Source organism: Setaria viridis, chromosome 9 (genome assembly GCF_005286985.2).
Source record: "Setaria viridis chromosome 9, Setaria_viridis_v4.0, whole genome shotgun sequence".
NCBI lineage: Eukaryota > Viridiplantae > Streptophyta > Magnoliopsida > Poales > Poaceae > Setaria > Setaria viridis.
This window is the reverse complement of record NC_048271.2, coordinates 39,907,280-39,921,016: the sequence shown is the minus strand read 5'-3', so window position 1 is coordinate 39,921,016 and position 13,737 is coordinate 39,907,280. Positions and strand designations below refer to the sequence as shown.

The 13,737-nt window shown below is 38.9% G+C and overlaps 1 protein-coding gene across 4 annotated transcripts; it reads right to left on the bottom strand.

Moving 5' to 3' along the window:
- Positions 1 to 1,600: 1,600 nt before the first annotated feature.
- LOC117837954 (mechanosensitive ion channel protein 2, chloroplastic) lies at positions 1,601 to 13,022 on the bottom strand. 4 transcript variants are annotated; one of them, XM_034717775.2, is made up of 14 exons: positions 12,866 to 13,022; positions 11,701 to 11,865; positions 11,564 to 11,623; positions 10,052 to 10,209; positions 9,062 to 9,182; positions 8,872 to 8,966; positions 8,361 to 8,474; positions 7,347 to 7,407; positions 5,214 to 5,363; positions 5,032 to 5,142; positions 4,636 to 4,803; positions 4,427 to 4,540; positions 3,362 to 3,418; positions 1,601 to 2,510 (listed from the first exon to the last, which is right to left on the bottom strand). In XM_034717775.2, the coding sequence occupies exons 2-14, from the start codon at positions 11,776 to 11,778 to the stop codon at positions 1,806 to 1,808; spliced, it is 1,992 nt and encodes a 663-aa protein (XP_034573666.1). In that variant the 5' UTR covers positions 11,779 to 11,865; positions 12,866 to 13,022; the 3' UTR covers positions 1,601 to 1,805. The 4 variants fall into 4 exon arrangements, with proteins under 4 accessions (XP_034573666.1, XP_034573667.1, XP_034573668.1 ...); XM_034717776.2 differs by lacking the exon at positions 12,866 to 13,022 and adding an exon at positions 10,386 to 10,442 and having other exon boundaries at positions 11,701 to 11,782; XM_034717777.2 differs by lacking the exons at positions 11,564 to 11,623; positions 11,701 to 11,865; positions 12,866 to 13,022 and adding an exon at positions 11,013 to 11,069.
- Between the last annotated feature and the right edge of the window lie 715 nt (positions 13,023 to 13,737).

Genomic DNA, 13,737 nt, shown 5'->3' with positions numbered 1-13,737 from the left:
GTGTGACCCACGCCATGCAGTGCCTTTGCTTTTGCTGTGATAGGGTGTGGCGGTGCAATAGTAGTACAACATTTATCGTGTGGCCGTAGTTGAACACAAACAAAAAAAAAGAAGGTAGAATTTTTCAATTCACTATCTATTACTAGGCTAAACTTTATCACTGTAACAAAAACAACATGTCGCACACATCCCTGCACACCAGGGAATAGTGTAGTGAACATGCATGCATGTGCTCCACGTACATACTGGGGGTGCCCCTCAAAAAAAATAAAAGTAGTGTGTTTTGTTTTGTTGCGTCCCGTGGATATTATACTGGATTTTGCACGCGCTCTGCTATAAAAAAGAATAGAAGAGATACAAATGTGCAGCCACAGGTACTTGTTCGATATGACATTGATGATGCGTCCGCTGCTCCAATCAAGCACATTCTCTTTTGGACGGCTGCGGTCTTCTCAATTAGTAGACAACATCGTGCACTTGATTCTGTTCCGGTCTCCATTATTCAAGTTGAAAATTCCACCAAACAAGTGATGAACATCTTGAGCTTTTGCGATGTCAGCCTGCTTTCCGCATATAAGTTCAAATAAAGAGATGCTTGATTTGGTGTGCAGAAGTTGATAGGAAATACTCGCGAGATGGCAACTGCGCCAGGTGTGCGCCCACGCCCGCCCGCGTTCAAGCCTCGGCTCCCGCGCACGTGTTTCTCTGACGTGTGTATAGACGCGCACCCTTGTAGGGTGTGGAGTGGGGGTGCATGGGTCCTCCGTACGCGGCCATCCACCAGGGACGAGGTTAACTTCTAAATTATCTGCTAGCTTCCTGTCTCATTTTTACTCCCCCGAAATAATTCAGTTGGTTCAATCTACTTCTAATTAGATTTTTTTTTTCTTCGTGTACAAGTTTAGTTTTAATTTCATCTTTTGTTAGTCGACTATAATATGATATCCTACGTTAGAAAAATATATTAGGAATTTCTTATGATTATTTTTCATACAATTTTGTATATTTAAGATTAATTTCGTATTTAATGTTTAAATTTATGAAAATAATCTTGAAAAATTCTTAGTACAATTTTTTAACATAAAGCATCATGTTCTGTATCTGCTCGTAAAACTTGAATTTAAAATTCAACTCGAAAAAAAGAAAAAGTCAGTATAGGTAGACTTCAGGGTCAATTGAAATAGTTAAGTGAGTAAATCGAGCTTAAAATCTGCTTAGAGGTTAAGCGAACATTAGAGGTCAAGCGAACAAAGTGAATAGATAAGGAGTAAAATAGACTTCCCTTCTGAAATAAAACGGTCCGTAAATTTATCATGATCCATGATAGCACTCTGTGAAATAAGGCTTTAAGCTTATCGTGGGCCACCGCTTATTGTCCATGATGCACATCAGCAGTGATCCGCAAAACCAACCTGGCAGTGTTGAATTTATAACACTTGCCCATGCTTATTGCCGCGCATCAAACTTTGTGCACATTCCAGTTCGCAGCAGATGGCCTGGCAACGCTTAAGTTAAGCAAACCTGGAAAAACGACGCTGCAGCTGCTGCAGCGCACGCTGATGCATAAGCACAACCGACTTAAATCAGCAACAGCAAAATATGTACAAAACGTTTCCAGGGAAAGCAACTGCATCTTTTACAAGCATATAGCAACGCCTGATATTTCAACAGGCTGTGTCCCCTGAATAATCATCCGCGGAAATTTACAAACATGAACAATGATGTGTGACAGATCACATTTGCACAAGCGCACAAAAAAGGTAGGCTTGGTGACAAATCTTCACGAGGATTCATCTTAATTTAGATCACCTATCTACATTCCTCTGGTCAGCCTTGTCTTGTCCAGAAAGTTTCGGGCTTTGAGCTGTCTTGTCCTTCGGTGAAGAAGCAGCCTCTACAGTGTCCGGCTCATTCTCAGATAGTGATAGATAAGGGTTTCCTTCTTCAATAGGCAGTGTCCTCTTGGAGCCCGCAAGAGCAACGCCCAGAACAATATTGTCTTCAAAAGCAGGCCTTGATTCTTTCTTCGGGTTAGCCACTGACATGGAACCATCTTGGCCTTCAGTCGCCTCAGGCTCATGTGCTTTCCCTTTACCAATCTTAGAAGTTGACGTAACAGGATCTGAAGATGGTGTTGCTGGTGCAACATTATCACTCTTGCTGTTCTTCGCCCGAGCATCGTCAGGTACTAATTTTTTCTGTTCCTGCTTTTCGGAGTTGCTTAAACTAGTATTTTCAGGTGAAGCTGAATTGATCTCTACTGAACCGTTTGTCTTGACTTTCTGCTCCTCATGTGATGATACCGGTCGAGGTTTGGCCTTATCATCACTGACCCTTGCAGATGTATCAATCAGAAGTGGACGGCCCCTGACGCGACTATACATGTCCTCTCCAAAAGGAATGTTATCAAAGTCTGCATTGCCATATGATTTCTGAACCGTTCGAATTTGGGTCGCAAGCCTTGCTTTGTGATGGCCAACTATTCTAAGAAGATCCAACATAACAGCTTCCTGTGTAATTTGGAACATAGAAAAATCGTATTAATTATTTTTCTAGTAAGATGTGACGCCTCCTAGTTTATATTAAATGCATCCTAAAATTGAGCTGAAATACTTTGATTCAAATGCATGACATGACAAATGGCATCCTAAGCTTCTCCAAAGAAATTTTGTCTAGAATTTCTTTTTTTACAAAAGGTATACCTCTTGAATAGTTCTCCCATCTAAGGAAGTCTCAGATATCGATGCAACACAGGTCTCCAAAGCAATCAGCTTAGTTCAGAAACCCTCTCAAGTTATAATCAATAGCTCAAGAAACCATTCATTTATAATTTCCTTTTACTTGCAAGAATTATGCAGTGTTGAATGGTTAGGTTAGGTTTGCTTCTTTTTTTTTATGTCAACTTGGCAAACATTAGCACCACAATTAGGCATGCAGGGTTGATTAGATTAACCCTACCCAAACCATGAAAATAGCGTAACTATCCTATAGGGCCGACCCATTAAGTTTTGGTCTTAACTTTAGTTTAACACTACGGTAACTAGGTAACTCAAATTGACCACCTCGTGTTCACATCTTAAAATTTTAGCCAAGTTGACTGAAATTTAGAGTTGATGACTCAGTGTGAGAGCAAGCTACTTCGTACAAATCAGTGTGGTTGATAATCATTCCTACTGGAAACTCCAAAATGAAATACTTAGTTCTGAAAGCTCCAACATAGTGACACAATGGGTGAAACTGTGAAAGTGCGCTACTCTCTGAGTACTAACATCTTTGTTCAGCAGACACCATAATTGTTTGTTAGAACATGTGCCTAGGCTTTCTTGCAAGACGAATATGTAGCAATGGACAGACATAGTACCTGGACATTTAGATACTCCTCGAAACGTGATGTCTTAACAAAACAGGATATGTATATCTGCAATAAAGAAAAAACACAGCAAAATGAAATGAACTGAGTTTGTGGCCAACATGAAACTCAAAGCAATAGAATGGAAGATAGTGTAATATTTTAAAAATGTACTTCCTCCGTTATATGACGTTTAGGACAAGCTAATTAATTCACTTGTCCTAAACGTTACTCCCTCCGTTTCAAATTATAGGTCGTTTTTGGCTTTTCTAGATTCATAGTATTTACTATGTATCTAGACATAAGCATATATCTAGGTGCATAGTTAAAACTATGCACCTAGAAAAGCCAAAACGACCTATAAATTGGAACGGAGGGACTATATATTTAAAAACAGAGTATACACAATCATATATGTGCATGAAACTAGGATAGTGACACCAGTTGCATGCAAACAAGTGGACAATTTAATGGGAAAACAAAATAATAGGTTAATGGTTTTACTGTCAGCATTCTATAAAGCAGGCCAACTTAAATATAAGAACAGACTGGATTTCATGCTGAGATTTTGACAATGCAAAAATATTCTCTGAAAAAGGTAAGGACCTGTTTCGATATGGAGGATCTGGATCCAAATCCTTGGAATTCAGTTTTAACATGCACCTAACACCAATTATTCCTAGAGAAACCCCCCTCATCTAAACAATCTCGAAGTAAAAAAGGACCAACATATCATCCTATTGTCATGCGGTTAAGGCCTTTAGGGTAATTCTGAACCAAGTTGGTGAAAAAGCTAAACTGATATTAACTCGAGACCAGATACCTATCGGCTACAGCCATCAAGAAACTAGCATCCTGTTCAGCACAAGTTCTAAAAGGACAAAAAACACAACGAAATGGCTCTGACGCACTAGTTATTTCACACAGCTAAGGTGAGTTTTTATTAGGTGAAGTAAACAGTTCAATAAGGCTATTGCCTAAAAAAGATGTACCAATGCTGACCACAGTTCTTAGTGTGGACTGATTGTGCATTAGTACTTCAACCAAAAGATGGAATTGCTCAATATGAGGAATTACCATAAGTGCTTGGTTTTTTGGATCAATTTTCTCAAAAAATACTCTTCTATGCAGCTTCTGTTGTTCTATATGTGGATTTTTCGCCAACACTTTCCTCATGTCTGCAACAATAATCTGCCAAAGAAAAATAAGGAAGCATGGGCAAGATAGAGTTTTAATAAGATGGAAAAAAGGTTGAACAGACAAGAGTGATGGATTATGTTAAATACCCCAATTTTTCCAGCATCCATGTGACTTATAGCAAGATAGGTCTTAATACGCCAATGGGTCCTCTGAGAGTTATTCCTTAATATAGAAACTGTAAACTTGTGGTTAGGAATGTATATCGCTTCTCGATCATCACCTCTAATTATTGTTGGAGACCACCAACCAACATGCTGAAAATAAAATCACTTTAAGTTAGCGAAATGATTTAACGAAGCATTGACAAGATCTTTTACGGGGATACAACTTATATTAGTACATAGAAATAAAACATGTTAATATACTACAAATAATATCATAACTAGGTGTTAGTTTTAACCCATAAAATACAAGAAACATGACCAAATATTTTCTTTAATAACAGATAGTTGAAACACAAAATAAGGCATGATAAAACTGACCTCGACAATTCCAGAGAATTCAACACCATCTATCTTTGCATTGATCCATTCATTGACTACAAACGGGCGCGTAGCATTGATCATGACACTCGAGAGGAAGTTAGTGAAAATCTGCAGTGAATTATAACAACTATTAGCACCATAGTGCAAAATAATTCTATCAAGAACATGTTTTGCAGTACCTCACGACCAGCAAGTGTAAGCAATACTGTCCCAAAACCTCCAGCAGTTATCCACTTTTGGGTATTGAAACCCAGCAACTCCATGAAGAGAGAAACAGCAGCAATCCAAATACCAGTATAAAGAGCTTTCGTGATAAAATCAAACCCCATCTGCCAGAAACAAATTTGCATAAGTAATTCAGCATCGTGAAAAAATTTCAGAAAAAATGTAGTACTTGGTATGTGATAGGAATATTATGGATCAGAAGATATCTTCACCTCGCTACTTAATTCTAGATTTGGTACGGAAATACCATGTTGGATGCTCAGAAGTATTAGCAAATAGAGAGTTTAGGGCTGCTACCAAGTAACTATCGGGCATCAAAATTATGTGCTTAAAGTACACAAATAGTTCAGCAAAAGTTTCAACCCTTAATTTAATATTATTATCATAAAAAGGAATCAGAGTGCCATCTATTTATAATCATACCCCCTTCCACTTCTGATACAAAATATAAAAAACTGCATAAAAGAGGGGTCAATAACTTCCCAAAATATACTCAATTCTTATACTTGTCAATCCCAAACAGATCCTGTCAATTGCAATAAATCTAGGATAAATCCATGATGTTTATAGGTTGCCCCTTAGGATGAAATGTGATGTCGTAGGACCATAGGAGAGCTAGCAAAATTTTGTAGGGCGGTGATGTCTCATGCAAGCCATAGCCTTGTTGCAAAATCCAAAAGAGTAGAAACAGCAAAATACTACAACGGAGGAAGATAGTGTCGCTTATTTCATTCACCCTAACTTATCTACTGGCCTCAGGGCATTTAGACACCATACGTTGGAAGGGCTATTTCTAAACAGACATGAAAATACATTCTATCTTCTCCAATAAAAACTGTGATTGGGAGTACCCTCATATCATCACGAGAAAAATGCACTGCAGGTCTGTCACTAGCATGATTCCAACTAGCTAACTTAAAGATTAAACTATCGGATCCTGGACTTGCTAATATTTTAGCTGACTTTCTCACGATTGCTATTGACTAACATTTTTTTTGAAACTGTAATCGCTATTGACTAACGTTGTCAGATGATGTCTTCTCCAGGTTGAGGTTGCATTTAAGTATTTTAAATTATGAATTGCTGATGTCGCCACATGGAGCTTTCTCTCCCCTTCTCTAGCTGCTCACAACTCAAAAAGGAACCTCTGCAACAAGTCAGCAGTGCTTGTCGACCGCCAATATGATCGTGATGGTGGATTTCACACCTATGGCTTAAAGGTTTGTTGGTTTATTTAAGCTGCATCATAAACTTTTCCATGCATTGTGTTACATAAGAAAGTGAGACTACCATGGACCCTATTGTCTTGTTGGTTCCTGGTGATGGCTTAAATCTCATAAGGCACTCAAAGTTGAGGCAGTAAAGCCACTCATTGGGCAAGGTTCCTGCCAGTGGAATTTAGGGGAGGGTGGCCTACGTTCAGGTGCTTCCACCCCTCATGGTGCCTTAACACCCTTAAAAGTGCATCAAAAATTTCAACCAAACTATGAATTGATAAGACCATGGAATCATCTACGTGTATTTAAAATTTAGCTTGAACAAAAACTTGTGCAAGGAGAAAGAAAAAAGAAAACAGCACATGAATAGTTGCAGGTTGAACTGTTCATCTCTGATCCGAAACCCGCTACTACTATTCATGTCGATTTCTTTTTTTTTTCATCTCTCTGCACAAGTTTTTGTTCAGGCTCAAGTTCTGTATGCACATAGATGACAGAATGATCCACCCATTCATATTTTGATTGAAATTTTTCATGCAATTTTAGTTGTCCATTTTTCCACGTGGTATTCCGTAATCCGCGGGAGCACATGAACTTCTCCCATTACAAGTTATGTTGGATTCTGCACCTCCCAAACCCTTATTTGGACTCTGGAGATCAAGAGATAAGTCACAAGAAGATCCATAAAGAGAGTTTTACATTCCACAATCAATTTGCCACAAATTCCAGTGTGTGTGTATGTTGCGTGTGTGTTAATGGTTCACAGAGGGGGTGGGCCTTTGTGAATAGAGAGAAGCAAATAGCAGACAGGAAAAAAAGAAACAGTTCAAAGGATTTTGGTGTATACCAACAATTGCTCAAGAATCTTACATTTCTTGTATCGTTGGGGTTACGCATGTCCACGAGAAACTTCTGTACCTGCTGAATCAAGCTAAATAGAAGAAAAATCATTTAACAGTAAAAAAATTAAGAAACGGAACACAATGAAACCAACTTAATCATACAAGACAAGAGAACATAGAATATATAAACACCGTTAAGATCATGCAATTCGAGATACAATTACTAACGCTGATCTGCACATCTTCCGCATGAAAGACCATTGTAGCTTAACTAATATTTCAGTTATTTTATTCCATCTAGAGATGTTCAATGGAGCAAAGAAAATAAACCCAATGATCATATGGTACAACAAAGACATGGCACTCAGATATACCAACACATTAGTATATTTCATTTCTGAATACTTTGTGTACGCTTCTAAGTTCTAACATTCCCCGGTGAAAGTACAAAACATCCAACACACTCCTGATCTATTTGTATAGCACCAATTGGAGCTAATCTTCATTTATGCTCATCAAGTAACCATCTTTTTTCGTTTTTTTACATATATACACCATCACTGTCCATGTATTTAAAGAAAATATTTTACAGTCAATAGACAATTAGTTTATCTAGTTGTGTCAATATTATGAATTCCCATTCATATTATGTACTCCCTCCGTTCCAAATTATAGGTCGTTTTAACTTTTCTAGGTTCATAGATGTTATTACGCACTTAGACATACACTATATCTAGATGCATAATAATATCTATGAACTTAAAAAAGCTAAAACAACCTACAATTTGGAACGGAGGGAGTAGTCAGCAAGTCATTTGTACTTGCAGATGATAGAAAAATCAGAAGTTGGAGACAAAATAAATCACCCATGGCCTAAATTGTAGTCTCCACATGTGCTTTTGCGGTAGACACAGCTATCTTGAGTACTTGACTATATAGTCATAGACTATCTAGAAACACTGTAACTTACTTAAGCACGGTTGAATCAATAAAGCTACAACTTACAAACAACAGAGTTTTTCTTAGGATGTAGCATGTGCACCTTGTGAGAATATACGCAAAAGCCAGGACAGTTGATAATGATCTCACAAAAGTTATAAGGCGCGTTTTCACAGCTTGGCTTGCTGCCGAAGGCAACACAACTGGATCCAAACCCCTGTAAGACATTGCATGGACAAAGATAAAGATAAATAAAAATAAAATAAAAAAACTAAGGAAAAGGTTTATAGCCCATATGAAACACATGAATTTTGCAGGAACTGTATGCATTATTCACTTAAATGGGCGTTTAGCCCCATTTAAACACTATATGGTGGAGCCATCCCAGTTCAAATGGCCGTTTAGCCCGATTAAATGGCTGTTATTGCCCAATAATTGACTAAACAATGGGTGACCGACTGTTTAGTGTTTAGCATCTAGGTGAACCAGACTGATTATGTAGTGCAATTCCTATTGGAAACAGGAACATTTACAACATTACAAACAGGGCCAAAGCATTACAACAATAGAGTTGCCACTGCAGAAAGCATTACTATAATAGGGCGGACCTATACCTGCAGATTAGTGTTGCTCCTGTCCAGAGAAGTAGAGGTTGAAGGTAGGACGAAGAAATTAGATAAGTAGGGCTCTTCTTCCAGTTGCCCCCGTGCTGCAAAGTCCATCATGAATGGTTGCCATATTTTTAGCTAGCCCAATACATGATAATATAAATGAAAAATATGGTTGCATGTAGCAGAAGCATACATCAAAACGGTTTCTAATGTCCCGCATTAGAGGCAAAAAACCCCATAGAGCAAACACAATAATCCCAATTGCAGGGACCACAAGAGAGGTAGCAGGATTTGAAAGTAACTTATCACATGACCTGTCAAGGCAAAAAAGAAAAAGAAGCAATTACTAAAATGATATGAATTACATTCAGATGCGATATATAATGAACAATGATCCAAGTAAATAAAAAAGAATGTGTTTCACATCTCTGAAATTTTTAGATTTTTTTCAATAATGTACAATGCGCTTCTGCAGAAGTGAGCACAATGGCACTGTTGCCATGGGTAGATTTGCATCTCCCTCATTAAAATTTAAAGAGACAATTCAATAATTAACCTAATGAATTCACATATAGTGTCATAGTAATAACCTTAAGAAATAATTAAGTCAGGAACAAATAAGAGTCAATTAAAACCGCCTGAGGAATGTTGCCAGCACAAGAGTATGATTAGGCTTAAACTTCAAGCTCCATTATATTAGCTACCAGACTATCTAACAAGTGGTTCGAGTAGAAGTGTAGAAGACTAACCCATAAGCTACTCTAGTAATGAAAATTTTAGAAAGATACCACAGTGCCATGATACATATGCACCATCATATGCCAAAACATCAAACCTAGTACCAATAATTTTTTATTATCTAAGTTCAGCAGGTTCCTGAAGAGTGAAGATCCCACTCACAACAAGAGGTATAGGTGAATCCATATTTTTCTATACCTCTGCTTACCAACATAATGGAAGATAACAAATTACCAAACTGGGCTATTACGTACTCAAGAGTTTAGATAACTGCTCTCAGATGTCCTGAACTCCTGGTTAACTGACTTTGCAGTCAGAAAAGAAGGATCTGACCCAGATTATTGTTTTGCTGTTTGCTCATTACTGAGTCAGTGTAATCATGAATGTTAAGAACTATCTAAGCATTCAGAAACTTTATAAATAAATAATGGTACAAGGGAACTACCTAGTCAGTGCTAATGATGCACTCTTGACAAGAGGAATTTTCTGAAAAGGAACTGGCAAGGCAAAAGATCTAAAGCCTGAAGATCTATATCTGTGAGGTGTGTAAAGCATGGGCCTGTAGTTACTTCGCAACACATTATGACCCCAGCAGTCTTGCCTCTGCAATGAAAACAAGAGTTACTCTGTAAAGCCTACAATAATGGGGCAAAATCAGTGTAGTGTTTAACAAGGATAACTCAGACACAAGAGTCCTAAAAAATATATTCACAGCCAGCCAGTCTTGGATTTCAAGTGGTATTTGGTATGTCCAAAACAAAGTTTGCCAAGTCAGAGACCCACACGCCAATCAGTCCAACACCCGCAGCCATGTCCAAGTAAAACTTTTTGAACTACTGTACTGGCACAAATTTGAGAAAAAAAGATCATTAGAACTATAGTAATATCATACAGCTGTTATCTTGGAGCAAATGTGACACTCAACTTAGGATGAAAATAAGAGAAGGCTGTATGATACGTTATAGTCCGAGGGATGAAGTATGTCAAGCATTCAGTTCTACTTCTACATAATAGCTCTTTGATACCAAAATGTAAGTTCTATGGTTTCAGTCTCCAAGGCACACATTTGAAAATAATATTCATACCAAAATGTTGATAACAGTAATAAATGACAATGTTGTAAAGTAGTTTCAGCAATGGAAGTACAGATCCCTTTTTAATAAGGTCAAGAGATTGACTCCACACTCCCCAAAAGTACATATATGCCAAGCTGTAGGGGAGTATGGTTTAGTAAAGACCATTGTTACTTAGTTAAACATATGCATTGGATGCTGGCACTGATAAATGCATAACAGTTATCAGCACCAGTTAGTCCTCATTTCTCAACCTATCAACAAATATGATGAAATCTTACATAACCGATCAAAAGGCATGCCGACAAGCCTTTAGTTCACAAAACAACATACCATCAAACGTGGCAACATACTGTTTAACAGTATTTCCTAGTGAGTATGACTCGCCTTGTGCTTAAAGTGTGTCGCTTTATGCTCTACATAATTCAAAATTAAGTACACTCAAATACCTCATTGTTTTGGAATAGGTCAATTGTCTAAAACAGATCAGCAAAATTTTCAAAACAAAATAGGTTTGAAAATAATATCATGATTCATGATAAAAGCAGAGTTTTCTGTTTACAGCTACATGAGAGAAGCAGATAGTAATGGTTAATTACTTAATTCTTTCTTCCACACATCCGCAAACATGGAAGAAACCATTTCTTCAAGCTAAATTGATTGTACCATACACAGCATATATTTAATAAGCTCAACAAGGGAGTGATACTTCAAATTTCGAAAACAAAAGAAAAGTGAAAAAGTGGTACACAAACACTTATATTTCTTCTAGCAGAGCATGGTAAAAAAGCATTAGTGATAGTCACTAATCCCCTTTCTAAAATTGGTCATAGAATGAAAGAACAGTGCTGTTAGCTCAGCAATTAAAAATAAAGAAACCATACATCAGAAACTGAAGGAAACGAAGTGGATGGCAAGGGAAGAGAACTCCTCATCTCAGGACTCTGAGGAAAAAAAGAGATTCATTAAAAAAATGAAAAAAGGACTACGAATTACAAGGAAAGCTAGGTGCAATATGTACCCTAAGTATGTTCCTTCTGCAAAATGTTTCGGTAACAGTCACTCTTTGGAACAGCTGGGATGTCAATCCAACCGCCATCTCAAGCAAGACTCAAGTCGGATGAAACTCACATCAACTGGATGCAGTCTCCTATCAGTCATGCGTCATATGTGCTAGCTTGCACCCCTGAAATGTAAAAACAGTTAGAACGGGTGATTTTTTTAAAGTATTAAATTATGTGTGGATGGACAAGTTCACTTATTAATTTTTACATGATCTTGTTCAGAGTATGAAAGTATTTGATTTCGTTCACAGAAATGGAGCTTCAGCAACACAAAGTTTATGGCGGCGGGCAGGTAAGAGACTAAGTACTCGTCAAGACTGTCAAGTGACTAAGTACTCACTATACTAGAATCATTTAGAAAAGATAGGTGGTGGAATTTAAATACCACTATGATTGTTTTATTTTGGTGGCAATAGGTAGTCTTGGCCATTTCGAGATAGACCCTAATATCCTCAGGTATGGTCATTCGAAAAAGCCACTAATACTAACGAAATTTGGGGGGAAATAAATAAACAAATGTAAACACTGCCCTAGTTATTTAGCTGATATATGGTTTGTTTTAGGCCTTCCCACAGAACGTTGCTGAATTTCGCACCAACACACTGAATAGCAAAGCTTTGGCTACCTAGCCAATGCATTACTGTTTGGTGTGGAGCCATATTGTTCGGGCACAATCAACATTTTATGATTTAGCCATGTTCTAATATCAGTATTTCTAGTTAGGCGAACCGTGAACCACACATGCCTCCCGTTAGCTGCTACTACAGTGTTACCCTTCTCTGTACATTTCCCCAGCATCGTCCAACTAAAAACAGAAAGGGAACTACGAATGGATCCCCCAACCAAATCTAATGGGCCAAAGTAGGTACCGCAGGGGAACGGATTTATTGCTGGTTGAATAATATACTGAATCCCACCACCACCGTCCTCCGATTGAACTAATTGCAAACGAAGGTTCCTAACCAGGCATCCTACCTAGCTGTTTAGGGCATGATAACGCACGCACACCAAGCTTAATTTCAGCATGAACCCAAGGTGGAATTGAAGCAGCTGATTACCCGACCAGAACGGGAGTCCCGTACGTGAGGCGGGACGAACCGGGCGGGGCGGCAGCACCCTTACCTGGGCACGCGGCGGGCAGGGCGACGGCGCCGGGGTCGGGGAAGGGCGGCGGCGGCGAGCGGTCCAGCCGCCGGCCGCGGCGCGGGGCGGGGGCGGGCGCGGACGCCTGGGGCCCCGGCGCGGCGCGCGAGCTCGCCGGGAACCGGTGGGATTCAGGGGATTGGGTGGAGAGACGAGGGTGGCGGGGTTGGGGTGGGGGAGGGGAGGGGAGGGGAATAGGAATCAGGAGGAAGAAGGCCAAGGCGATAACGCCTTCCGCGCGCGGCGACACAGTGAGGACGAGAGCGACGCGCGGGGAAGGGCCGAGCCGCGCACGTGGTGTCTTACCGGCCGCGCGAGTTTCTGGTTTAGTTTCTCCGCATCTCTCCTCAATCTTCCTCTTTTTGTCGCATAGTAGTGCCCCGGTGTGCCAGTAGAATTTATTTTCCCTTTCTCATTATCTGAATATATATATATATATACATATACACGGCAGCGCTATTGTACAACCTAGGTGTAGAATACTATTCTACTCCCAAACCATCCCAACCAGCGCTATTTGATCAGTGATGACTTTTGTTTTTTCCCACATTCTTTCTGCAACTCATCAGATATAGCTGGTGGTGATAATGCAGTGAGTTTAGCATACCCAGTGGTTTTGATCCTCACTCAATTACTAAATTACTGTTGATGTGTTGTTTGCCCAGAAAGAACATTTATCATGTCTAATTACTAGAAAAAAAATGATTCATCATTGTTGTGGGTGTGGCCTTTTGTTGTGCAGTTTCTGAGATGCTCAATAATCATATAGTGGTCTCTTGTTGCATTACTAAATGTACTGGTGATGCTCATCTGATAACGTGTATTACTAAATTACTAAAATGTATGAAATA